This window comes from Gekko japonicus, unplaced genomic scaffold (genome assembly GCF_001447785.1).
Source record: "Gekko japonicus isolate JY-2015 unplaced genomic scaffold, Gekko_japonicus_V1.1 scaffold77, whole genome shotgun sequence".
Lineage (NCBI taxonomy): Eukaryota > Metazoa > Chordata > Lepidosauria > Squamata > Gekkonidae > Gekko > Gekko japonicus.
Genome location: NW_015161405.1, coordinates 2,106,851 through 2,133,557, shown reverse-complemented (window position 1 = coordinate 2,133,557; position 26,707 = coordinate 2,106,851). Strand labels below are relative to the sequence as shown.

The window sequence follows — 26,707 nt, the reverse complement described above, 5'->3', positions numbered from 1 at the left end:
AATCAGTATCATGTACAAAAATAACCTTCCTTATATTATAAAAGATACTTGGGGTGGCAAGATTCGATGCGTGGCAAAATCAGTTGGCAGCTGGAACTGTCACTCAGAACGTGCTAGCTGCATTGACTGGATGCGTGGTGGGGTACCGCCCACAGAGGCCCCCGCCACCGTCACACCCTCACCGTCACGCCGGATGAGATGGACCCTCCGCCAGCCGCAGGCAGCACGCACATCTTACCTTCCAATTTGCCCAATGGCGATGGGGAGCCAGGAGAACGGGACCAGCTGGCCTCGCTGTGGCCTGCTTGCTCCCTCCGGCCCTAGCCCAAGCCCACATGGCCTATGCTGCCACTGCCTCCCTCCCATAGCCGCCCAATCGTGTAAGGGCTGTGGAGAGCTGGGCCCCGGTTGGAGGGAGATCGAAGTGTGAGACAAGCCAAAAGCGCCATGGCCTGCCTTGCTGTGGGCTCCTCTGTCTCCGCTCAGCCCGGCCAGCAGCATGATGACTCTGATGGGAGAGGAGGGAGGCGTGGCACCTCTGCTTTGGCACTGTGCAGCCTGCCACCTGCCCGTCTTCGGGCCCCCCTTCCCTTCTGAGGCTGGTGGAAGGGCCGGGTGCTGTGGGGCCTTTCCTTTGATGGAGCACCACCTGTTGCCAGCCCACCTGAGGCTGGTTGGAGGCCTCTGGGAGGGCCGAGTGCCGTGAGAACTCTCGCCCAGCGGCACGCTCACTGCCACCACCCTGTCTTTCCCCGCCCCCCCAGCTGAGAGGACAGAAACTCTGGTGACTCTGTTGCTGGGGGTGGGGAGAGCTGCTGCGAGGGAAGGGACAAGGCCGGACGGCCTGGCCCGCCAGGCTCTTGAGGGGGAAGGGATGAGGCTGGTGACTCTGCCGCTGTTGCTGGGAGTGGGGAGAGACACGGCGAGGGAGGGGGCGAAGCCCACCAGAGCCTCGAATGGGGGGGGGAGAGAAACAACGAGCTCCATGAGTCTGGCAAAGCCAATGCCACTGGGGGCAGGGAGAGCTGCAGCGAGAGAAGGGATGAGGCTGGGCGCCTTGGCCCGATGGTGCCTCAAATGGGTGGGAGGGAAGGAGAAATGCCAGTGAGTCTGCCGCTGGGGGCAGGGAGAGCCGCAGCGAGAAAAGGGATGAGGCTGGGCATCCTGGGCCACCGAGGCCTCGAAGGGGGGGGAGAGAGATGAGACTGGATGGCCTCACCCGCAGGGGCCTTGAGCGGGGAGGGGGGAGAATGAGGCCTAGTGCCCTGACCCCCCACTACCTCGAACGGGGGGGGAATGGACAAGCCCTACTGACGTAGCCCACCAGGACCTTGAACGGGGGGGGGGTTACGAGGCCTGGCACCCTGGCCCACCAGGGTCTCAGATGGGGTGTGCGGGAGGAGATGAGGGGAGCTGTGGCCGGGCGGCCTGGCTAGATACCGTTGTATTTATTATCACAATGGGCCTTATCCCAAGTATATAAATAAATCTAATTTTCTTCTCATGAACGTAGCCAACACGTCTGCATTTTGCATCAGCACTCCTTGATGACAATTTCACAAACATGGCATAGCTAGTGATAATCAGGGCAACAATTTGAAGAACTTTAAGTGCACCCATAGGCTAACTTGGAGAAGCATGCCTGGTGGAATTATTGACATTTGTTCTCTGTATGGCAGAATTCTGCTCCCATCCATGGTTCCAAAGGTTCCTCATGTCATAAGGCAAAACACAAGCTCAGAGCTACCTTGGGTGCACAGAAACAGGCATATTACTTCTTTGAATCCTGGGCTGTTTCTTATCCAGAGATTCTATGGCTAGAATAGGACAAACTTTAGAATCCAGGCTAATGGGGCACTTGTGCATTGACCAGTGTATGATAGAATCCTCCCATTGATAGTAGTTGAGAGTGAGTTCCTTGTTCTATCACTTTGCCATTTTGGATGACTGCTATGATGTCAGCATTCTGGATAGTGGACAACCGGTGAGCAATAACGATACATGTTCGGCCCTTTCGGGCATCATCCAAAGCCTTCTGGACAATCTGCAGGCAACAGCAAAATATAAAACATCTTCACAATGATAGCACAGAACCATAACATACATTTTTAAGCTAATCTACTACTTCTCATTTGTATTGTGAACAGTAAAGCAAAGGTCCAGATGGGCAGTTGTGTTGGTCTGGAGCAATAGAAGAAAGGGAGCGTCCAGGGGCACCTTTAAGACCAACGAAGTTTTGTTCAAGGTATGAGCTTTCACCTGCATGCACACTTCTTCATTGTATCTGAGAAAGTGTGTGTGCACATGAAAGCTCATACCTTGAATAAAACTTTGTTGGTCTTAAAGGTGCCACTGGACTCTCACTTTCTAGTAAAGGAAAAGTTTACTTTGTAGGAAAGTAAAAGAAAACGATTTATTAACCTTTTCACTTTCAGTGTCAAGGGCAGATGTGGCTTCATCCAGGAGTAGAACTGCTGGTTTACGGACAAGAGCACGAGCGATGGCTATTCTTTGCTTCTGGCCTCCAGAAAGCTGTGCTCCTTTATCACCTACTCGTGTATTATATTTCTGCAGTTTGAAAACACAGATCACAGGCCTTGTGAGCTTTCTCTGTGAAAGAATGCCAGTGCCATAAGGCAGTATTCAGAGCAGTGGCACAAAATATTTGCAATACAGAAATAGAGAGAGAAACAACATACATTTCATATTTAGCTTTACTAGAAAATTTGTATAATAGATAATCTTCTTGCCATACTATGAGAAAAGGAGGAGGGATGGGGATAGGTGTCCTTTTGCAGACAGGAGGAGCTGGATAATGAAAGCACGTTTTCATTTACCTCTGGGAGATTCTGTATAAAGTCATGTATATTAGCAGCTTTGGCTGCTTTTTCAATTTCCTCCTGGTTGACGACTCTGCTGTTGTCTCCATATTGGATGTTTTCCGCAATGCTGCAGTCAAACAGAATAGGCTCCTGTTGCACAAGGCCTAGCTGGGATCTTAACCACTGTATTTGCAGAGATTTTGTGTCCACTCCATCTATAAACTAGAAATTGAAAGGGTGAAAACTAATAGAAATAGTATAAAAATGCTTCACTGCAAAATTAAAAGTGTGATGGGAAGAGACTCCCAGCCCAGGATGATGCTCAGATTATAGGCCTTGAAACTGCATTTGAGATATTGTTGAGATCTAGGGCATACAGGTACACACACACACACACACACACAATAAGACATCACAGGGTATCCTGAAAAAAAATCTTTCCCCTGACTGTAGTATACTGAACTTTTTAGAGCTAAACCAGACAATACGTTTGGCCACACAACAGCAGTGGGGAATGTATTCAAATAAGGACTGCAGTGCTAGGGAGGAGGGCCTCCTTCCTTCCTTCCTGTGTCATTTTCCCAAGCTGAAATGAGACATTTTGGCTTGGGAAAACAGAGCAGGGAAGAGCTGGAACCCCTCCACCTGCAGTGGAGTGTGAAGTAAGTTCCTTGCCGCTGACATGTGGCTGTGGGGAAAGCAACTTGGGGCAGAACCTCCATCCGACTCGTGGCCAAACACATTGTTTAGTTTGGCACTTATTTGTGTAGATCACTGTCACCATACTGAGAATCTCGGTCTTTCTACATTGGTCTAGAGAGGCAGTGAACATGATGGCAGTGATCAATATGGTGAACGGCACTAGATATTTTGGATGCCACAGATAAATCACTTGTTTATCTGGGAAGCCATTTTCTGAGATGAACTATGTGGGTCAGCTCTTTTTTTTTGGGTAGACTATAGGATTAAAAGATCTTTTTTTATTTTAAAAGAACCATTGTAACACTTGGTGGATGTTTAACTTGGTGAAGAATGTCCCTTCAAGTGCATGCAGTTATGGGCTCCAGATGGGCATCTTTTCAAAGACTCCCATTGTGACTTGATTTGAAGAACACCCCTTGGAATCAAGATGCAAACATTGTGTTTAAGGTCGGCCCTGACTGTGAATCCAAAAAGGGTATTATGTGCTGGCGGGGAGACTTGGAAGAGGATGGGGTTGAGGTGAACTGGGAAGACATGTCCAGCACAGTCAGTATGGTGCCTCTATCCTGATATTGTTAGACCCACCCACTCTCCATCCTGTGTGAAGATGCTCGAATACCTGGTTGTATGTTGGAAATTGCAGAGTCTGCTGTTCAAACTTCTCCTTTCTCCTTCCAGGTTCTGATGTGAAGTTGAGCCAGGAAGAGAAGGTGGCAGTCTTGCCAGACACTGATGAGACATCAATTGGAACCCCACCACGCCAAGGTGACTGGCCTGTCATAGGCATAACCCAGACCCCCTGTCCTGCAGTGAGGACTCTGTGGGCAGCTTTGGTTTGGTCGTGTCTCCATGTACAGCTATGTTGCTCTTTCAAGTGTCCCATTCAGAGGGTCATGGCTGTCCCTTTGAAACACCACCTCCACTAACACAAAAACCTTTCTGTTTCCCTTTAATGCAAAAAAAGAACCACAAAATCAACCCAGGAAGCGGGACCACCAAATGTTGACATTCAGAGGAGGGTCCCTGATGGTGAGTGTGATTTTACTGTCCCAAAATCAAAATTACTTGGGTGTTGTTGGGTGGGCTCTGGTGGACTACATACCCCACCATTTCTCTATATGGTTACTCAGCACAGTGACCTTGGGACAGGGAATGACAACTTGGAGCCATTCCGCCAACCAATCCAATGCCTTCCTCTACTCCTAATCAGTGTCCACTGACAACCAAAAACTGTTCTCTCTGTTCTCTACAGATGTTGCCCAAGGAGCAATTCTTTCCAAGCTATCTCCCACATCTCACCTGGCACTCATTAGATCAAAGAGGAGATTTCTATTGGCGACCTCATGTTCATGCCCTGGTGCTGGATCCTTCCCCTCAGAGACTCCACTAACCAGTGGAACATGACCCTGGTCATCCTGAAATTCAGGAGCCACTGCTCATTGTCCCAGATTTTAAGCACAAAGGATTGCCACCATTGTGGGGACCGAGGGTAGACCCACCACCTGCGTGAGCCCCCGGTTCTTGCAAGACTGATGAACAGGGACCTTGCCAGACCTCTTCTGGCCATGTAGTCACGGATTCTCACTCTGCAATGAGCCAGGTAGTGGCGACAAAGCATGGCCCTTTTTCTTCTGATCCAGACTATTCACCCTCGTCCTCTTGCAGCAACAAGATGACTGTCCTGATGCCCAGCGTAAGAGTGATCCAAGCTATCTCCCGAGTATCCATACTGTGGCAGATCAGGCTGTGTGAATGTGGTCTGGGGAACCTCGTTATGCGTGGAGTGATTCTCTGATGTTCTGGGGATGATGGAGAAAGTAAAGGTCAGCCAAGCGGGAGTGGTGATTTGATCAAGTGCCTATGTGCATGTGGTCCTGTTGTTGCCAGATGTATTGTTGTGCAGAAGGGTATGCTTGTACTCCAAACAGAGGCCCTTTGTCTTCATTCTGCATCAAGGACCATCCATCTATGGCTATGTGCTTGAATTTTTTTAAAGGCTTCTATCACTGCACTGCTGTGGGTGCTGCGGTGCAAATCTAGATGATCAGCTGGGGAATACCGGGACTCGTTGCACAGTGAGGACAGTGTAAGGAGGGATGTCTACTCATCTCAACCCGTAAAAAGGACAGGATGAAATAGCCGCAGACTGAAGCCGCGGTAAGGTTGCCGTGTGACTGCACCCACAGTGGAACACAGGGAGCAGTAAGAAGTATAAAATCTGCAGCACATTGAGTATTAAGGAAAATGAGTGTTAAACGGTCCAAAGCATTGATTTACAAGAAACCCCCCCCAGCTGTAATAATTTCAGGTAAATTCCAGTGTATGCTGTGCATTTTGCAAATCCCACTTCTCCTCTTTATGTTCTAGTGTGCACAAAATCACTGCAAGAGTAGGTTTTACCACTCCCTCCAAAAGAAGAGAAGATCTGCGTGGGGAAAAATATTTGAGCATGGACTCAGAGTTTCTGAAACTGCACAGCAGTATGTGATTATAGCAAGCACATTTACAAGGGCATTTTTGTTGTATGTGGGAAAATACTTTGTTGCAGAGCCTATATAGGGTGAAAGAAAGCCCTAAGAACTGGGAACTTGATTATGCTAATGGAGAAGAGTGTTATATTAAAACTTTACATAACATGTCCCCCCCCCCAATTATTGATAGTGAGGAACATAAAATATCTAAGTCAAAATGCTCAGAGCAAGACAGAAAAATAGAACCCAGGTGTGCAGGGACAGAGCAGTAGGCTTTAGTGCATACCCTTCTGAGTTTGCATGCAACACAATCTTAAGCAGAGTTACACCCATCTAAACCCATTGAAGTCAATGGGCTGAGGAACTATGTGGGTCAGCTCTTTTTTTTTTGGGTAGACTATAGGATTAAAAGATCTTTTTTTATTTTAAAAGAACCATTGTAACACTTGGTGGATGTTTAACTTGGTGAAGAAATGTTTCTGATTCAATGTTGACTTCCAACTAAGGTCCAAGAGTAGATGTTGACTTACCACATGTCCTGATACTGGGTCATAAAATCTCTCCAGAAGTTGAATGGAGGTGCTTTTTCCACAGCCACTGCTCCCCACCAGTGCCAGAGTCTGCCCTTTATTAACCTTTATATTGAGCCCTTGCAAAACTTGAACTTCTCTTCTGGTCGGATATACAAAATGGATGTCCCTAAATTCAATGTTGCCTTCAAACTTCTCCTAAATAAAAAGAAGTTTTAAAAATAAAGCTTGTGTTTAATATGATAATTTATGTTGTTTTTAAGATTTTAATCATTTTTTCTTGTGAGAGATGGCATATAAATTATCCATCCAGCCAAGCAAACAAACAAATTAGAAAATATTTGATAATGATTCGGCAAGAAGCACATTTTCCCCCTCCCTCCAATTCTTACAAAATGAGCACAAAATTATGTTCTATGGAAGGTTTTGGGTTTGCTGAAGGTAACAGGAATGATGAAATTATAAGTTATCATGTTTGGTGCATGAGGACCTAATTACACATTGTTTCCCTCAAATGTGATGTGCTGTGAGTTCTGCTCTGGGAACTTAATACCCAACATGTTCAAGATGATTTGAATTAGATCAAGAGGACTGTAGTCTCTCCCTGTGCCATTTTCCTGACCTGAACTGAAATCGCTCCAGGGATTTGCTGTTTGCTCCATTAGGGTAACCATGAGCACACATGGTCGAGTTACCAACATCCAGGTGGTGTCTTGAGGTCTCATGGGATTACAATTGATCTCTAGATGACAGAGATAAATGCCTCCGGACTAATGGGCAAAAAGTGGCTCTCCAGGTCCATTTCAGGTCAGGAAACTGGCACAAACTCAAGATCCCTCCTGATATGCTGCGGTTCTGATCACAGTGGGGCCTGCACATGAATTAAGTTCTTCAAACAAAAGTCACAATAGATGTTTGATCATCCACCCATAAAGGACACAAGGAAATCATCATATGTAGTTAGGCTCTAAGAGGATACATATTACTTCCTTTCTTGATTGGCTAAATAACTGGCAAACAAAAAATGTCCCATAGCAGTTTCTCTAGTGGAAAAAAGTCAAGAATTCCATCAAATCACAATTTAAAAATTGCTACTGTTTATTTATTTGCAAAGAAAAACATAAAAGGCTATTTAAATATAATAAAATTTAAAGTTTTCTGTAGTATGATAAGGAAAGCCTCACCAGTTTTTCACCTTCTTCACTGTAGCTATCAATTAGAGGTTTCCGATCCAAAAGCTGAAAAATTCTTTGAGCAGAAACTTTTGATTTACCAAAATCTGGTGCCAGAGAATTAGACCGCCCAACATGCATAGCAGCAAAAAACACAGAAGCAAAGACTCTAGAATCACAAAACACAGATTTTAAGGAGCTGTACTAGAAAACAAAGGACACAGCAACATAACCTGCAGATCTCACTACACATGCTATCATTCATTTCTCACATCTCATTGTAAACTCTTTTATTATGCTGTATGCTAATTTGCTGCTATTCACAGGTTTTACCAATGGCCTTAATCCAATCTTAGCTATATTTATCGCTCAGTTACTTATGCATCTTAACTCTAATGAGCCCTTCCTGGCAACATCCTCCCCTCCGCACCCTCTTACCTATATGTGATGGCTGGTGACTTCAATTTCAATGTATCTGAAGAAGTGACCATGCACACAAATGCTTATACCCATAATAAAGCTTTGTTTCTCTTAAAGGTGCCACTGGACTCAAACTTTGTTCTGCTAATTGAGACCAACATGGCTACCCATCTGGATTTTATACAGTGTAAATTAGAGATGGAGGGCTGTATCAGCCAGATTTTTAGCTGGTGAGAAAGAAATGAGATGTCTTCACTGAACACCAAAAGCTGCTATGCTGGGGAAAACAAGGGATCTACATCTACAAAAGACACACTGAATGGGAGCTGTATGTTCTCCAATACCTTTGAAGGCTAGTATGCCCTAGAATATATGCAATACCTACTTTCTTAGAAAACTTAAACTTATTTTAACTTCTGTATCATTAAGTGTATCACTTATGATTTAGCATTTAAAATTGTACTATATGACACTATAAAATTAACAGTATAGGTTGCAACCCTTTGGATACTTATTTGGGAGTAAAGCCCAGTCAATACAATGGAACTTTTGCATAGACATGCATAAGGTAGTGCTGTAGTTTTCTGTGAGCAAATTTGTGAATTAGAATGGGAGCACTACCTTAGCACATATATCTTACCTTTTGCCATATGAGAGGTATGAAAAAAAGAGAGAACACAAATTTTGTTGTAATAAAAAAGGCTATAATTGGATAGAATTCTCATAAAATAACAACTGAATTAGCAGTAGAGATGGGCACAAACTGGCTGATGAGCTAAAGTTCGTCACAAATTTTTACCTATTTGTGGTCTGCAAACTGAAGAACTGCCATGAACTCCCAAGAATATTGATGCCGTTTGTGGTGGTTTGTGGGGAGCAGAAAGCAGAGAGCTTTCTGCACTTCACAAAAAAACAGCTGAGCCATGGGAAGCCATTTAAACCCTTGTTTTCTGCTTGCCACAAAAAGCAATGGGGAGCAGAAAGCAGGGGTCATGAACCCATACGAACTGGTTCAGTTTGCGAACCAACCTCCCAGTTCATATAGGTTCATGGTTCAGCTGAACCATGAACCGAATCGCAAAAATGTGGTTCATGCCCATCCCTAATTAGCAGCACATAATGAAAAAAAAAGGTTTCTCTGGCCTTGGTCACACGGGCCAGATAACGCGGGGGGGAGGTGTGGCTGTTCACCTTGGAGCAAAATAAAGCGCGTTAGTCCGATCACACGGTCCCCCGAGTCTCCGTGCTTAGGCTGTTAGCTGGCGATCACATGGCGATGCTGCAGTGTGGCAAAGAAGCGGCGAGATCACACAAGCGTTTCACGTTTGTGCGCATGTGCAGTTCCGCAGAGCAACACTGCTTTCAGTTTGGTGTTTGTGCACATGCACTTATGAAAAACATCTAGTTTGTGATGGAACGTGGACAGGCGCCGGATGCCACGGGATACTAGTGCTCCTGTGATCAGATGCCCACATGTGCCGCACATTTTCTGGATACTAGTGCACTTTCCTTGGTACTTTTAAACTCTGCATCTTCGGCGGGATGCCACGGGTTGGCCACGGGTGCGTTACGCTTCCCAGATTTTGCAGTGTGATTGTGCCCCAAAAATCCACCCAACATTCGTGCCTTTCGCATGGCAAAATCTCCGTGTGACCAGGGCCTCTATTAGTCAGTAAACAGCAGATACCAATGTACCAAGTATTTCTTTTTGTGTCTGCCTTGCCTCATTAAGTAACTCTGATCCATTAATATAGATCTTAAAAACAGAAAATATACTCACATAAAGAATTGTTCAGCGTTTATGAGACAATGTGCAATAAGCCATGCTCCAAATCTGAAGATAGCAGCATTTATAAAAAAGTTGGCACACTGGGATATTCCATATGTAAAACCATTAAGTGGAGCTTTTTTCAATGAGTCCCTGGCAGAAGATGCAGTCAATAAAAAAGAACAATTTAGAAAAACATATTTTGTCATGAAACAAAAGGAGCAGTAAATAACTTCAGCTTCTCAGATCACCTATATTTTTAGCAGTACCTAACATACATGCTATGGGAATTGCCACTGTTTTAGATCTGTCATCTCATCTGCATTAAAAACACTAACTTTAAATGAGTAACAATGGGGGGGGCAGGAAGATCAGCTCTGATTAGCAAAACTTTTTGGGGAAAGGTGGGTTGCCACCTTCTAGGTGGGGTCTGGAGATCTCCTGGAATTGTAGCTAATCTCCAGATGTTTTTCGGACCCACTGGCATTGGACTCTTCATGTAAATGCAACATGGCATATGGTGAAAAGAGTATGGGGACAAAAGCAAGATGAGTTCAGAAGTGGGGGTGCATATTGCTGCTTCACTGCACACTGAGCATACATGCTTTAATTTAAATGTGATTAGGGTAAGTAAGACTGAGAACTGCACTGTATTCTACAACATTAAGTCTTGAATCTTAGTTCTTACCTTACTCAGTAATACTGTCCTTTACTATAGCTGTACATGAAGCAGCATCCTTCCCTTCCCATCGCAACGTACAAAGAAGTCAATGTCTTGCATGAATTACCTGTATGGACTTTCTAAGCTTGTTTTATATTGCTCGAAAAATCGATCTTCTCTTGTTAATGCAACCACTGTTCGTATGTTTTCTACAGCTTCTGTTGAAATCTGATTTGAGAAACAAGGAAAATTTTTGTTTAAAACCCCTTTTTTGGCTATTTATTACAATACCACCTTTCTTCAGACACAGCAAACCCAGTGTAGCTTACAGCAATAAACATAGCCAGTTTAAAAACTTCAGCAGTACAAGGAAGTAGCTTAAAAAGAGAAAAACAATACAGCAACTGATTAATCTACATTAAAAGCTGTGCTAAACAGAAGGTGCAAGTCTAAGTAGGCCTAATCAGAAGTAAGTCACATGCTATGCAGGGAGGGGGGTCTTAGACCCCAGTAAAGTGTTCCTAAGACAGCAGGCAGGGTGCCTTCAATGAGAAATTTAACAGTTTACTTCTTCAAGATGCTGCATTAAGCACAACAGCATATGATTCACTAGAATCCAAGCATGGACACAATGCCAAACTCACATGTTTGTGGAGACACCCAGCTGTAACTCTGAAGCAGCAGTCTCAGCTGGGTCTGCTCTTACAGGGAGACTGCAATACTTGTCTTAATAAAATGTAAAGCAATGGGCACCATACTGCTGAAAGCTGGGAGAAGAACAGCATCATGAAGACCTCTAACTTTCATGGAAGCTTTGGACCACAGGGCAAGCGTGCATCCCAAAATATCACCACTAAATTATTGGGGAGAGGGAAAGTTGCACACATAAAGAAAAGGCATTAAAAATACTATTTCTTCTACCTGTGTTTTTAGAAGTGCAAGTTCTGGGGAAAAAAGTACTAAAAGATAGACTTTCTGCTTGGTTACTGTGAATCCCTGACATGCTTTCCCACTGTCCAGAAGCAGTAAGATAAAATGCAAGACTGTTGCTCAGCAACAGTTCCCTCATCCCCATCCTGCTTGTCGGAAAATAAGCTTTTTCAGGAAGCAAAGGGTGAAAGACAAGAGATGGCCATAGGAAAACAAGATGAAATGGGCAGCTTCATTCAGCCCTTTTCTCATTTGCATGTGCACTCTCCATGCTTCCCGAAGAATCTCTTTATGGCAAGGTGAGCAAGAGAATGATGAAAAACAGGTTGCTTACTGGTGATTTTTGAGCGGTCATCTGTGCATTCACACCCATGGGATCTAGTGAGCATGCGCTGGATCGATCAGCATTGTAGCAAGCTCTTTAATGGATTTTCGCGCCCAGACCTCGGTCATGCTCAGGAACCCCACTGCACATGCCCAGAGGGGAGGGCGTGGACATCCCACCAGTTCCTTCAGACCGCCGCAAATCACAACCCCTATTGAAAATGTAGACGCTGACAGCAGCGGGGAAGGAGGGCAGATGGTGTGAATGCACAGATGACCACTCGAAGATCACCAGTTACAGGTAAGCAACCTGTTTATCTTTGATGTGATCTCTGTGCTTCACACCCATGGGAGATTAGCGAGCAGTGGCCTACCTGGAGGAGGGTGCTGGCAGGTCCTTTACTGCGTAGCCGAAGACAGAATGTGACATCCCATGTTGGTATTCGCGTTCTTATGGATGTCTAGGCCGTAGTGCCTAATGAGGGTGTTAGGCGTAGCCCAGGTAGCGGCTTTACAAATGTCTGTCAGGGGCACTCTCTGGAGGAAGACAGTGGAAGTCACAACAGCTCTGGTAGAATGAACCCTGATAGGGCCAGGCAATGGCTGTTTGGTGATCAGGTAACAGAGACGGATGAGACCCACAATCCACTTTGACAGGCGCTGAGCTGTGATGCGAGTCCCCAGCCGTGCTGATGCGTAAGAGACAAACAGTTGTGAATCTCGTCTAGTTGAGTGTGTTCTATTGAGGTAGAACAGGAGAGCCCGCTTCACATCCAAAGTGTGTAAGGGTTTGTCCTCCGCGGATGTTGGATTTGGGAAAAAATCAGGGAGGAAGACCTCCGCCTGCAGGTGGAACTCTGACACCACCTTCGGCAGGAAGGCGATGTCTGGTATGAGGCGGACTCCATCTGGCAAAAATGACAGGTAAGGTGTATCATGCCGGAAAGCCATTATTTTGCCCACTCGTCTAGCTGAGGTGACAGCAGCTAAAAAGGCCGTTTTCCACGCTAGAAGTTTGAGGTCGCAGGTTGCGAGCGGCTCAAAGGGCTTCCTCGTGAGCTGGTGGAGAACTAGAGGAAGGTCCCAGGGAACAACAGGAGTTTTAATAGGAGGGTATATATGCAATAAACCTTTTTTCATCACCTAGGGAAGAACAGAACCTTCACCATTTACAATTGTAGGACTTCTGCGTAGAAGGTTTGCTACGCGGGTGGAAAAACCGTTGATGTTATTCTCCACACTGTCAATTTCAATTGCGGTATGTCATGATGTAGGAGAGGGGAGTGTGACAGGAAGAGGAGGTCCTGAGCTGGAGGGAATTAATGGTATATTCCTGTTGATAATTCGAGGACTGTCGAAAACCATGGTTGCCTCGGTCACCATGGGGTTATCAATATACAGTCCACGCCATCCCTGACTATTTTGCGGACCACTCTCAGAAGCAGAGATAAGGGAGGGAACAGGTAAAGAAGTCCCGTGGACCAAGGGTAAAGGAGACTGTCTCCCAGAGATTGTGGGTCCCTGCCTCCTCGACTGCAGAACAGAGGACACTTTTTGTTGGTTCTGGTGGCAAAAACATCGACTGGGGGAAATCCCCACCTGCGGAAGAGTGGGAGGAGGTATGTTGGGTTCATCTCCCACTCGTGAAGGCTGAGTCCTGCTCGACTCAGATGGTCTGCCTGCACGTTCATGTGTCCAGGGATGTGAGTGGCTATGAGGAAAATGTTGTTGGTGATGCAAAGGTCCCACAACTGGATGGCAAGGTTGCAGAGGCATAGGGAAACAGTGCCTCCCTACTTGTTGACATAAGAGAGCACCGTGGTGTTGTCTGTGAAGACTGTGACACATTTCCCCCTGATAACAGGTAGGAAGCTGGTGACAGCATGCTGTATTGCTAGCAGTTCCAGGATGTTTATGTGTCGCTTCCTCTTCTGTGTGTCCCATTTCCCTCCAACAGAAAGGCCCATCGTGTGTGCACCCCATCCCATCAGGGAAGCATCTGTCGTTAGGGTGATTTGGGGTGAAGGCGGATGGAAGGGTGCCCCTTGGAAAAGATTGGAAGGGACAGTCCACCAAAGTAAGGACTCTCGTATGTTGGGAGGAGGGGTTAGGATGGTGGTATGTGCGTTCTTCGTGGTATCGAAGTTGCGGATGAACCACAGTTGTAGGTGGTGCATTTTTAGTTTTGCAAAAACCAGGACTGATGTAGTCGCGGCCATAAGGCCGAGTAGCCTCTGTATCTGGAAGGCCGTGACCAAGGGTTGGGTACGAACAACGGTGGCTAGGTGGATGATGTCTGCCGCTCTGTCTTGGGGTAGGTAAGCCATGCATGTCTTGGAATCCAGTAGGGCACCGATGTATTGTATCTGCTGGGCCGGTTGAAGTTGAGACTTCTGGAGATTGATTTGCAAACCCAGATCTTCCAAGAGTACCATTGTCTCATTGATGTTTGAGACTAGAGTGTCCTTGGATGATGCTACTAGGACCCAATCTTCGATGTACGGGTAGATGGAAATACCCTTGAGACGGAGGAAGGCCGCCACCACAATCAAAGTCTTTGTGAAGACTCTTGGGGTGCTCAAAAGGCCGAATGGTAGGGCTGCATATTGGTAGTGCTGTTGACCAATTGCGAAGCGTAGTTATTGGTGGTGGGAGGGGTGGATGGTGAGGTGGAAGTACACGTCTTGGAAGTCGAAGTGGCATAATCTGCTGCAAGGACACCATGCGGAAGCGGTGGTAGGTGACATAACAGTTCAGTTCCCATAGATCTAATATGGGTTGAACACCTCCATCCCGCTTTGGGACTGTGAAGTATTGGGAATAAAATCCTGTCCCATGGAGGTGGGGTGGTACCTGATCGATGGCTCCCTTGTGCAGGAGGATGGACACCTTGTCTAGGAGAGGTGGGGAAGGGTGTGTGGTGACGACGACTGGAGTGTTGGGGTTCTGGTCGAATTTAATACGGTAGCCTTGGGTTATGATGGACAGTACCCATTGGTCCAAGGTGATGTGACGCCAGGCATAAAGGAAGGGTGACAGAGGGGTTTGAACTGACTCGGTAGGAGGGAAGTCAAAAGCCCTGCTTGGAGGACCTTGGTTGTTTGGTGCGTGAGGGCTATTGTCTTGTTCCAAACTTAAGCTTTTGAAAGGCGGGTCTTTTGACCACCGGAAGCCGTACGTGGTCTCCATTGCCTGTCTGGAGACTAACGATTCGGGGTGCGCCTTTGCCAGGGCCTAGTCCAGGTGTGAGGGCGAAATTGTTGCCTTGTGGAGGATGACACTCCTAGAACACAAGAGGCCTTTATGCTCTTATCTATATCCTGGAGCATGGTATCGGTCGTGCTGTTAAAGAGACCGAGGCCATCAAAAGAAAGGTCTTCGACATAGGACCTAGTATCTTGCAGAAGATTGGTATTGCGGAGCCAGGAGTGTCTCCTCAGAGCAATCGCTGAGGCCATTGTTCTGGAGGAAGCATCTAAGGCATGTTTGGAAGTGTTGATCTGCTGCTTTGCAAGGACCATGCCTTCCTTTTGAATAATCCTGGTCACCTGAAGCTTGTCTTCGGGGATGTGGGTCAGGAGGTCGGAGAACCTTTCCCGCAAAGTATATTGATATCTGCTCATGCAGGCTAGGTAGTTAGTGGTTTTGACCCCTAACACACCCATGGAGTAGAAGCATCTCCTGAATGTGTCTAATTTCCTACTTTCCTTGTCAGAGGGTGCCGAGTGTGTTCGCTTTGACTTGGACGAGGATGTTACGACTACCTAATTTGGTTGAGGGTGGGAAAATAGAAATTCGGCACCTGTCTTCTGGACTTTGTACATGTGGTCCAGACGTCTCGTTGACACCGGGGCTGAAGACGGCTTTTCCCATGGAGACTTGATAGCTTGCAAGAGGACTGCAGACATGGGGAGTGCAATAGTAGTGGAGGTATCCAGTTGCACAATATCAAAAACAGGATCAGTAACCTGTGGCTGTTGTTGTATGACAGAGAGGCCTAGAGAATGGGCCATCCGTTTGACAAGGTCTGCATAAGAAGTGAGATTGTCGGATGGTGATATAGGGAGGTCCTCCACGACAGCTTGGTTAGGAGACTTGTGGTCAGGGGAGGTTTGGATCTCCGAAGCCTCTGAGTCAAATTCGTCATCTCCAGAGTCAGAGCAGCCCTGTTTGGGTATTTGTACTGGAGTAATCTCAGGTTGACTAGTTAAAACCTTTGGTGGAATGACTTGGGGGGTGGAAGGACCCAGAGGTTCTGTTTGATGGTGGGAAGGATCTTCAGCCGGAGGTCGAGACAGCGATGCTGAAGGTCTTGATTTATAGGGTGACCTTGATCTGTGACCAGAATAGGTCGAATAGCGATCCAAGTCGGAATAGCCCACAGGAGTCAGCCAGGGTATGGATGGTGTACAATTGTCGTAGAGGTATCTCAGCTGGCGTTGATCCCACAACATCGGTGGTGTGGGGGGGATAAAGACTCTGGGGGATCGACTTCTGGACCAATCACGTCTCGGAGACAAAGAAATGTGCCGTCTTTGTGAACGGTCTCTAAAAACTCGCTCATCAATAGTATCGGCATGCAGACGTGAAGGTTGACACTGCGTGCTAGAAGGAATGTGTCGATTCCAACCTGTATCGATGTTGGGAGCTTCCGAAACTGTCGATGTTGACGATGGAGAAGGAGAGAGGGAAAGCTCTGCACCCGTGGGGTGACTTAAGAGCTCCACATTCTTTTTTTTTAACAAAACAATTTTATTGATTTTATCAAGGTAACAGAGAACAGACAAATTTTTGAATAAGAATCAAATCAGTTACAGAAACAACAAGGTAAGTACATTTTAAACAGGTTCTATATGGTTAATTTTAGTATATTGGGTTACAATGGATTAAGTATTGTACGTTTCGTTTTAAGTTTATAAAAGGTTCAATTTAAAATATTCAGAAATTTACTAGATTTGTGCAATCTACGACGATGGTTATTTCAGATGGTTCTTATTTTAAATGAATTGCAAGATTTGGTATTTAGCTTGTGATATAGTCTCCCAGTCGAACTTATCAACATCAATTTTGTCCAGTATCGGGGACCAGATACTTAGTGGGTTATATAATTCGCATTTGGATTGGTGTGAAGTGAAGAGCTCCACATTCTTGATATCGGAGTAGGGACAGTCCAGTTGTTGAACAGGAGAGTCCAAAATCTGAATTGTAGATATCGGTGGAGGGGCATGCATCTCCGATATCGATGGAGTGGGGGGCACTATAGGGGCATCACCCAGTGTGGACGCCGCTACTTTCACCTTCTTCGCCGCTTTGAGGGGCTTAGAGGAACCCTTTTTTGCGGACGTCTCCTTACTTGTCTTGGGTCTCTTCTTCACTGGTGTTTAGGCGGAGGATTGTGCCTTTGATGCCGGAGGCTTCGGCGTCAGTTGAACGATGTCAGACGCAGGCCTCGAGACCAGAGCCGTCGAGGTCGAAGGTCTCTCGGAGTCCATCGTTGTGGAAGGATTTAGAGCTGATTGAAGGAGCGCCACTTTGAGGCGCACAGCTCGGTTTGTTCGGGTTCGGGTTGAAAATCTTGCACAGTGCTGGCAAAAGTCAGGTCTGTGAGACTCTCCCAAACACAAAATACAGAGGGTGTGGCGGTCAGGCGGTGTGAGTTTACTACCGCAACGTTGACACTGGTTTAAAAAGCCCCATTTTTTCTCCATAGAATAAGAAAGTAGTGGAGAAGGAAGGGGAGGGTAGAGCCCGAAGGCCAAGCTGAGGTAAATGGAACTTTCTCCCCTCAGGAAAAATAAAGTCTTTTTTTTAAAAAATTTTTTTGTAGGTAACAAAGAAGTAACACAAAAAAGGTAGAAAAGTGAGGAAAAATCCAAAGAGCCATGAGGCAAATAGCCAAAAATAGTGAACCGATCAGACTGACGGAGAAAAGGTCTTTCCAACGTGGCGGTAAGAAAGGAACTGGCGGGATGTCTGCGCCCTCCCCTCTGGGCATGCGCAGTGGGGTTCCTGCGCATGACCGAGGTCTGGGTGCGAAATTCCGTTAAAGAGCCTGCTACAATGCCGATCGATCCAGCGGGTGCGCACTAGATCCCATGGGTGTGAAGCACAGAGACCACGTCGAAGATCACATGATGCCACTGCTATATCATGGCTTTGTGCTCTTTACTGTTCCTTCCAGGCTATCCCAAAGCAGGAAAAGCCTAGATTTTCTGGGACAGGTAGCATCCTGTAGAAGGCCAGATCTGCCTTAACTAGGCCTAGAGTCTTCAAAAAAATTCTGAATGAGATTTTGCTGTGGTCATGTACACAGTTCCCATTCTCATGCAGCCTCACTAACCAACCAAGAGACTCCTGGATAAGCATGACTGACACGAATGAAAGTTAAGTGTTGCATGTATTGCCCACTGTCACTGCCATGGATCTAATCATGTATATGTGCATTTCTGATCTGGAGAACTTACTCTTCCGGCCTCTTCAAGGGCTTTTTGATCATTTAATGCATGTCCGGCCATTGATCGAACTCTAATAGCATTTGCTATCACAACAAAAGGAACACATGCCAGGATGAGCAATGTTAATTGCCAGCCATGTACAAAAGCAATAATAATAGCGGCAAGGAGGGTAAAGATGGTCATAGTCGATAAGCCCAGTCGACTTCCTGTTGCCTGAAATGAAAGAGCATTTGAAGTTACCTTATTTTTCTTCCATAAGAAAAAAAAATGAAGTCTACTTATTGCAGAACTAGAGTTTTAAGAAGAAAACACGAAAGCTCAACGTTTCAATGACTTGGTGTTTATGTATGTCACTATTTTAATATCTACAAGTTCAGTTAAAGGAGGCTTGGCAGAAACATCTATTCTCCCCTTTGCTCTTGACTAACACAGCTGTGCTGCTGCTGCTTAGCAATGCCACCAACATTTTGAACCATTATTAATAGCTTTACAGCAGCCATATACAATAACAGTTCTATAGTTTCTCATTAGAATTTGTAACCAGGATTTTCACAAAGGCATTCAAGAATCTCTCTGCACCAATATGAGATCAGCATCTTATACAGCAACCTCACACTCCAGCCTAGGAAATAAACAGGGTTACCAGCCTCAATGCAGAGCCTGGAGCTCTCTCAATATCACAACTGATCTCCACTGGAGGATTATTTCCACTGGAGAAAATGGCTCATTCACGAAACCCACCAGTACTCTTCTCAAGGTTTACTGATTCTTCTGGTTTCAAAATACAGTTTCTAAACACATCTGACCAGGGATCACTCCACTCCTCAGAGCTATCTCCCTTTTCCAACTGGGTAAGGAATTTCACTAGAAGTCCTATCCCCTTTTCTGGCCTGAATGGGAATCTTCACCTAACTACCCACTCCTCCTGCCAACCTTCCCAGAACTCCATGTGTGATAACTGTCCTCAGTCAGGGCTGAATTCAGATTGAATTCTCCTCAGCATCCAGTTCAGAAGTCTTTCTCTGCTCTACTGATGCTAACCAATCAGATCTCTTGGAGCAGCCTGTCACTTAAGGCTCTATGGCTCTGTGATGAATTAACCCTTCACATTATCTGTTTAAACAGCATTTATAAGATTTTAAAGTGTGGGGAGACCTCCAAGGAATAGCAGGATCATGAAGTGGAAGCAGGAAATGGCAAGCCATCTCTGAACAACTCTTGCCTTGAAAACCCTATGGGGTCACCATAAGTCAGCTGTGAACTGATGACAAAAAAAGTACTTAACTACAACTATCTTTTTCAAAGTGTGGATGTTCCTCCCATAAGCCTTCCTTTGACTGGCTGAATGTCACCTTGGATGCATTATACTGAATGAGCTAGGCATAGGTACTATAGTAACAGCAAGCTGCATTATTAATACAATTAATACTTTTTTTTTTAGAGACGCCAATGTTGGATCAGGCCAAAGGCCCATCCAGCCCAACACTCTGTATCACACAGTGGCCAGAAATACCAGTGCCATCAGGAGGTCCACCAGTGGGGCCAGGATATTAGAAGCCACTGTTGACCCCCCCAAGCACCAAGAAGACAGAGCATCACTTGCCCCAGAGTCCCTATCTATACCTTGTGGCTAATAGCCACAGATGGACCTCTGCTCCATATGATTATCTAATTCCATTTTGAAGCCGTCCATGCTTGTAGCCGCCACCACTTCCTGTGGCAGTGAATTCCATGTGTTAATCACTCTTTGGGTGAAGAAGTACTTTCTTTTATCCACCTCGATCATGTCACCCCTCAGTCGTCTTTTCTCCAAGCTAAAGAGCCCTAAGCGCTTTAACCTTTCCTCATAGGGAAAGTGTTCCAACCCTTTTATCATTCGGGTTGCTCTTTTCTGCACTTTTTCCAAAGCTATAATATCCTTTTTAAGGTGTGGTGACCAGAATTGCACACAGTATTCCAGATGAGGTCGCACCATTGATTTATATAGCGGCATTATGATATTGGCTGATCTGTTTTCAATACCCTTCCTAATAATCCCCAGCATAGCATTGGCCTTCTTTATTGCAGTCACACACTGTCTCGACATTTTCAGTGAGTTATCCACTACAACTCCAAGATCTCTCTCTTGCTCAGTCTCTGCCAGTTCAGACCCCATCAATGTGTATTGATATTTAGGATTGTTGGCTCCAATGTGCATCACCTTGCACTTGGCAACATTAAACCCCATTTGCCATGTTGACTCCCACTCGCTCATCCTTGACAGATGAGTGTCTCACAATCCTCACTGGTTTTCACCACCTGAACAACTTTGTATCATCCGCAGATTTAGCCACTTCACTGCTTACTCCCATCTCAATTTATGAACAAGTTAAAAAGCAGTGGACCAAGTACTGATCCCTGCGGTACCCCACTGCTTACCACCCTCCACTGAGAAAATTAGCCATTTATACTCACTCTCTGTTTTCTATTAATTAGCCAGTTTTTGATCCATAAAAGGACTTGTCCTTCTATCCCATGATTTTTTAGCTTACTTAGGAGCCTTTGATGAGGAACTTTATCAAAAGCTTTCTGGAAGTCAAGGTAAACAATATCTATTGGATCCCTCTTGTCCACATGTTTGTTCACCCCCTCAAAGAACATTAACAGGTTAGTGAGACAAGATCTTCCCTTACAGAACCCATGCTGAGTCTGCCTCAATAGGTTTTGTTCATCTATGTGCCTACTAATTCTTTCCTTAATAATGGTTTCCACCAATTTACCCGGTATCGACGTCAGACTGACTGGCCTGAAACCCTTTTTAAAGATGGGAGTGACATTTGCACTCAATTGCTCAAATTGCTCAAGACACCAACAATACAGTATTTAAAATGCCAGGTAATTTCAAAAGCAGATTATGTTGCTTTCTACAATAACCTCTTATCTGAATCAGGGTAATTAAAATTTCACTGTGGAAATATACAACAACAACAGAACACTTACTCCTTTAACTTGAGAAGCGTCTGTAGCAAGTCTGGTTAACAGAACCCCAATACCATTCTTATGGTCATCAAACCATCCAATTTCCTGAAAACAAAAAAGTGGTTGAGAAAATCCTTGTATTTGTACATGGTCCTTGTCATAACTCAACAGTGGTTTGTTATTATACAATGCACCTAATTAATGAATCATTGAGAAAAAGAACGAAAGTCAACTCAAGTACCCAAACAGTTATTTATCGTTTCCTAATATGAAAAATAAAGTGTTTTGTTATAGTTTATAAACCATGAAAAGATTACCCTATCTACAAATATAGTCAACATTATTAAGACAAAACTAGTGAGCCACACAGAACCCTCTCTAATAACCTAACCTTCAGAACTCTGTGAGCCTTAGACATACTGCAACTGGATTTATCCAGGAGGTGATCAGTATTAGACCTCAATCTCCTTCCAGCAACTCCTTTCACAATTATGAGAAGTGAATGACCAAGCTGGGAAATGCTGCCTTCAGATACTAGAATGCAAGATCATCCAGTTCAGATATTTAACTTCTCATTTCATTGATGCAAGCAGAAACGGATTGAGGAAACGACTGTGCTCTCAATTTAATTTTCTATGCTCAGTTCGTTGAACTGGGTTCCACTCTGTTCAGTTTATCTCTGAGCATCTTGAGAATTTAATAGTGAAAGATCCCAGTTTTTACTATCCTCATTTGTGTTAAGTCAGACTTGAGTTTATGCTTGCACAAGATGTTGGAAACTAATATGTAGGTTGACTTTTGGGTGAGGCGGCAGGCGTCCAGAAAAAGCCCAGGTGCACCGTTATTGATGTAGTTTGTTTTTAAATGCTGTTTTAAGGTTTTAACTGATTATTTAGAATCATAGAATCATAGAGTTGGAAGGGGCAACCAGGGTCATCTAGTCCAACCCCCTGCACAAGGCAGGAAATTCACAAATACCTCCCCCTCCACATCCGCAATGACCACTGTTCCATGCCCAGAAGATCACAAAAAACCTCCAGGATCACTGGCCAAACCAGCCTGGAGAAAAATTGCTTCCTGACCCCAAAGCAGCAATCAGCATTTCCCTGGGCATGTAAAAAAGGGCCACAAGAACTAAGCACTGAGGCAACCCTTCCTGCCCTCCCTCTCATGAACTGCCTAAGTTCACAGAATCTGCATTGCTATCAGATGGCCATCGAGCCTCTGTTTGAAAACCTCCAAAGAAGGAGAGCACCCTGCACCCCAAGGGAGCCTGTTCCATTGAGGAACCATTCTGTCAGGACGTTCTTCCTAATGTTTAGCCAAAAACTCTTCTGATTTAATTTCAACCCATTGGTTCTGGTCCAACCTTCTGGGGCAACAGAAAACAACTCTGCACCATACTCTATATGACAGCCCTTCAAGTACTTGAAGGTGGTTATCATATCACCTCTCGTTCATCTCCTCTCCAGGCTAAACATACTCAGCACCTTCAACCTTTCCTCATAGGACTTGGTCTCCAGACCCCTCAGCATCTTTGTTGCTCTCCTCTGGACACGTTCCAGCTTGACTATATCCTTCTTAAATTGTGGTGTCCAAAACTGAACACAATACTCTAGGTGAGGTCTAACCAGAGCAGAGTAAAGTGGTACCATCACTACATATGATCTGGACACTATACTTCTGCTGATACAGCCCAAAATTGCATTTGCCTTTTTAGCAACCACATTACATCTACTATGACCACAAGATCCTTTTCATACATACTACTGCCAAGACAAGACTCCCCCAACCTATAATTATGCATTTGATTTTTCCTACCTAAATGCAGAATTTATCCCCATTGAAATTCATTTTATTTGTTTTAGCCCAGTTTTCCAGCCTGTCAACATAATGCTCTATCCTGACTGTCTTCTACCATATTTGCTATCCCTCCCATTTAGTATCATCTGCAAATTTAATAAGCAGTCCCTCTATCCATTCATCCAAATCATTGATAAAGATGTTGAACAAAACAGGTCCCAGGACAGATCCTTGAGGCACTCCACTTGTCACTCCTCTCCAAAAGATGAGGAACCATTCAAAAGCACTCTTTGGGTGTGATCTGTCAACCAGGTACAGATCCACCTAACAGTCATAGGACCCAAACCACATTTTCCCAATTTGTTAACAAGAATATTATGTGGAACCTTATCAAAAGCCTTAATGAAATCAAGATAAACTATGTCTACAGCATTCCCCTGATCGAGCAAGGTAGTAACTTTCTCAAAACAAGAGATAAGCTTACTCTGACATGACTTGTTCTTGAGAAACCCATGCTGGCTCTTAGTAATTACAACCGTCCTTTCTAAATGCTCAAGGATTGTCTCTTTGATTATTTGTTCTAAAACCTTCCCAGGAATAGATGTCAAGCTGATGGGTTGGTAGTTACCTGGATTCTCCTTTTTCCCCTTCTCTGAGGACTTAAGTTTCATTTAAAGAAACTAGGAGTTTATGTACTACCCCTATGTTCATTCTAGGCTGCAACTCCCTTCCCCCATTATGTGTTCTATTTTTGCCATATTGAGCACCGTTTCCCTTGCAAGAGAAGACAGGAAAAGTAGGAATTGAGCAGTTCTGCCCTCTCTTCATCACCTGCTACAATTTCACTTTCCTGTCCCCGCAATGGGCACAATTAATTTTTATTTATTATTGTGTTATGAAGCCGAATGGCCCAACAGTGTTGTGATCTCCCTTTCATGGGGAGGGTGAAATATAAATTTGAAAAATAAAATATATGATAACATTGCACAGGTTTCTTTCATTTGATATACTGCAAGACAGATATGGCGGATCATTCTGTCTTTGGCTTCAGTGCTGATATACAACACTGAAGCAGATGAACCACTAACCTGACCCAGCCTCAAAACTGTGTCATCCCCCCCCCACATATGTGTTTTCTGTCATTACCTGTTGGAGCAATGCTTTGAATGAAAGTGATCGCAACCGCATAGTCAGAGCTTCCCCTGATCTCCCAAACATGAATCCCTGAAAATGTATGAAGACAAAATATTTTATTTTTGAATACCAGGAAATTGTCATAACCTTTTAAGGCTAACAGTGCATTCGGGGTATGTGTGTGCTAAGGGAGCCAACTAGTTATTATGCTGGTGTATCACCAACAGTTAGCCTGACACAGCACCCAAGAGCTGTCCTACAGCTCTTGGCCACCATTGCAGCCTCACAGTGGCTGCTCCTTGGTGGGCCATTGGGCCATTGAAGGATGTAGTTAGCTCCCTAAGGGGTTTCAGTCTGGGAATGCCCACCATCAATGGTGGAAAGGTATGCCAACAACCCCCCCCAAACGGTGTAGTACATAGGTGTTCATCCAAGTCAATAACATGCGTGTCCCCCCCAACTGGTGTGGCCATGGACAAAAGGACTGGAGAAGGATAGGATGCCAAATACAGGTGCAACCAAACACCTCCCTCCCCTGCAGTGGCTAACCCCCTCTCCCCAGCACACAATTGCTGCCCCCCAGAAAACCTCGGATGGGATGTCCCAGAACCCAGAACTCATTAGGTAGGGTGCATAGCATGGGGCTCCCTGCTGTGTGGAGCCATGTGGCACTTTGGTGGTGGAAAAAGCACAGCAGTACTGGGTGACCACTCAGCACTAATATCCAAGGGGGGAGAACAAAGTCCATACTGTGCTGCTAATATGTGTCAATGCAGAACCTTAACAGCTACCCCATCTTTAGAGGTTTGACCCAAAGGGGCAACTGTGGATTGACAGGTAAACAAAGGGGGGAAACCAAAACGTGCTTCCCCATTCCCCTTGCATAAGGCTGGGGATCACCTTGGTGATGCCACCTCCCACACTAAGCTCAGCAGTGCCTTTGTGCAGGTGGCATGAGCCATGCCCTCCCAGCATGATAGTCCCTGTCATGAAATGTGAAAAGATCCCGGGAAAGTTCCCTGGGTGAACTGCTGGGAAGTGGAAAGGAATGTTTTGAGCCCCACATTGGGCTGTTCAGGGGTCATTTCATAGAAAAAGAGATACAGGAGCTCATTAGCATAACTTATTAGCATAACTTATTTCCATACCTCACCCCCCGGCATCACCGGAAGTGTGTCAGAAGGCAACCCCCACCATTCAGGCTCCACTGGACTGTTTTGGATTGCTAGCTATTGGGGGGGGGAACATGCAGATCTATCCTTGCAGAGGAGGGAGAGCTTGTACCTGAATAAAACCTGGTCTTAAAGGTGCCCCTGGACTGTTTTGGATTGCTAGCTTTGTGGGCGGGGGGGAACGCGCAGATCTGCCCTCACAGAGGAGGGAGAGCTTGTACCTGAAGGCGGGCCGGGGGGGGGCTCTGCAACTTACCTGGCTGCTTCTTGCTCCTCGTGGCCCGACTGAGGGCTGCTGGGAGCAGGGGGCAGGGCTTGTTGCATGTGCCCGCCCCCTGGGCTCCTTACTGCTGAAGCTCCGCTCCTGTGTGCTCCCGCAGGAAATTACCCCTGGGGCTGTTAACTCACTGTTTTGCCTGGAACCCCCCTCCATCACCAGCAGGGAAAAGAGTTTATTCGTGGTTTGGCAGCTGCCCCACCTTACTCAATGGAGCAACTTGCTGGGAGACCCTTGCAGGATCAGGGCCTTGTGCAGCAGCTGCTACAGTTGATGGATCATTAGCAGTTGCTCAACACTTTAACACAGGATGAGTGAGTGTCATGTGGATGGCACCAGCAACTGCCCCAAGGGGGGGGTTCAGAGGCAAATTCCCTCCTCATGGAGTTGGGATTGTAGGCCTAGCTAGAATACCATAGACCTGGCTGAGCCCAGCATGGAATTTGTGCCTGGTTGCCATCACTGCTTGTGTCTCAGTTTTACTTTCCTGCAGGTGATGATTCAGCAGGAGGACCTCAGAGTGTGGCCTCCCCCCCCACTGTTCAGTCTGCAGTCCCAGCCCGCCTCCTGGAGTGGAGCACTGCACTTGGCCAGCTCTTCCACCTGCAACTTTGTCCCGCTTAGATGCGTGCCATGCCAGGGTAGGCTCAATCCACTGGCCCATGGACCCAGGGAGGTAGCAATTTGAGTCATGAGAGGTTTTCATGATTTGGAGTTCAATAAATTATGAGTTGTGCCATAACCAGGGCTATTTTTGGGCAGGAACGCACAGGAACGGAGTTCCGGCTGGCTCCTGAGTTGGCCACGCCCAGCAGGAACTCATTAGCATAATAGGCCACACCTAACAGCAGAAACTCATTAGGATTGGCTACATTAGGGGTGTGTGGCCTAACATGCAAATAAGTTTCTGCTACAAAAAAATCCCAGGGTTTTGACAACAAAGTAAACAGAATAAGAAGCAAAAGGTGGGTGTGACTGGATGACCACACTTCTGGTAACATGGGTGTGTGTGGTCTAATATGCCAATGAGCTGTGCTATCAGGGGTGTGGCTTAATATGCTAATGTGTTTCTGCTGTTGGGTGTGGCCTATTATGCTAATGAGTTCCT

The 26,707-nt window shown here is 45.6% G+C and overlaps 1 protein-coding gene across 1 annotated transcript in view; it reads right to left on the bottom strand.

Moving 5' to 3' along the window:
- Positions 1-1,590: 1,590 nt before the first annotated feature.
- Positions 1,591-26,707, bottom strand: part of ABCB5 (ATP binding cassette subfamily B member 5) — a 55,263-nt gene continuing 30,146 nt past the window's right edge. Inside the window, exons 14-23 of the mRNA XM_015426139.1 lie at positions 24,163-24,240; positions 21,235-21,318; positions 18,265-18,468; positions 10,674-10,774; positions 9,898-10,038; positions 7,710-7,866; positions 6,526-6,723; positions 2,838-3,044; positions 2,422-2,568; positions 1,591-2,044 (exon numbers count right to left, since the gene is read on the bottom strand). Of these exons, the coding sequence (XP_015281625.1) occupies positions 1,847-2,044; positions 2,422-2,568; positions 2,838-3,044; positions 6,526-6,723; positions 7,710-7,866; positions 9,898-10,038; positions 10,674-10,774; positions 18,265-18,468; positions 21,235-21,318; positions 24,163-24,240 (1,515 nt within the window). The 3' untranslated portion in view covers positions 1,591-1,846. The remainder of the gene's footprint in view (positions 2,045-2,421; positions 2,569-2,837; positions 3,045-6,525; positions 6,724-7,709; positions 7,867-9,897; positions 10,039-10,673; positions 10,775-18,264; positions 18,469-21,234; positions 21,319-24,162; positions 24,241-26,707) is intronic.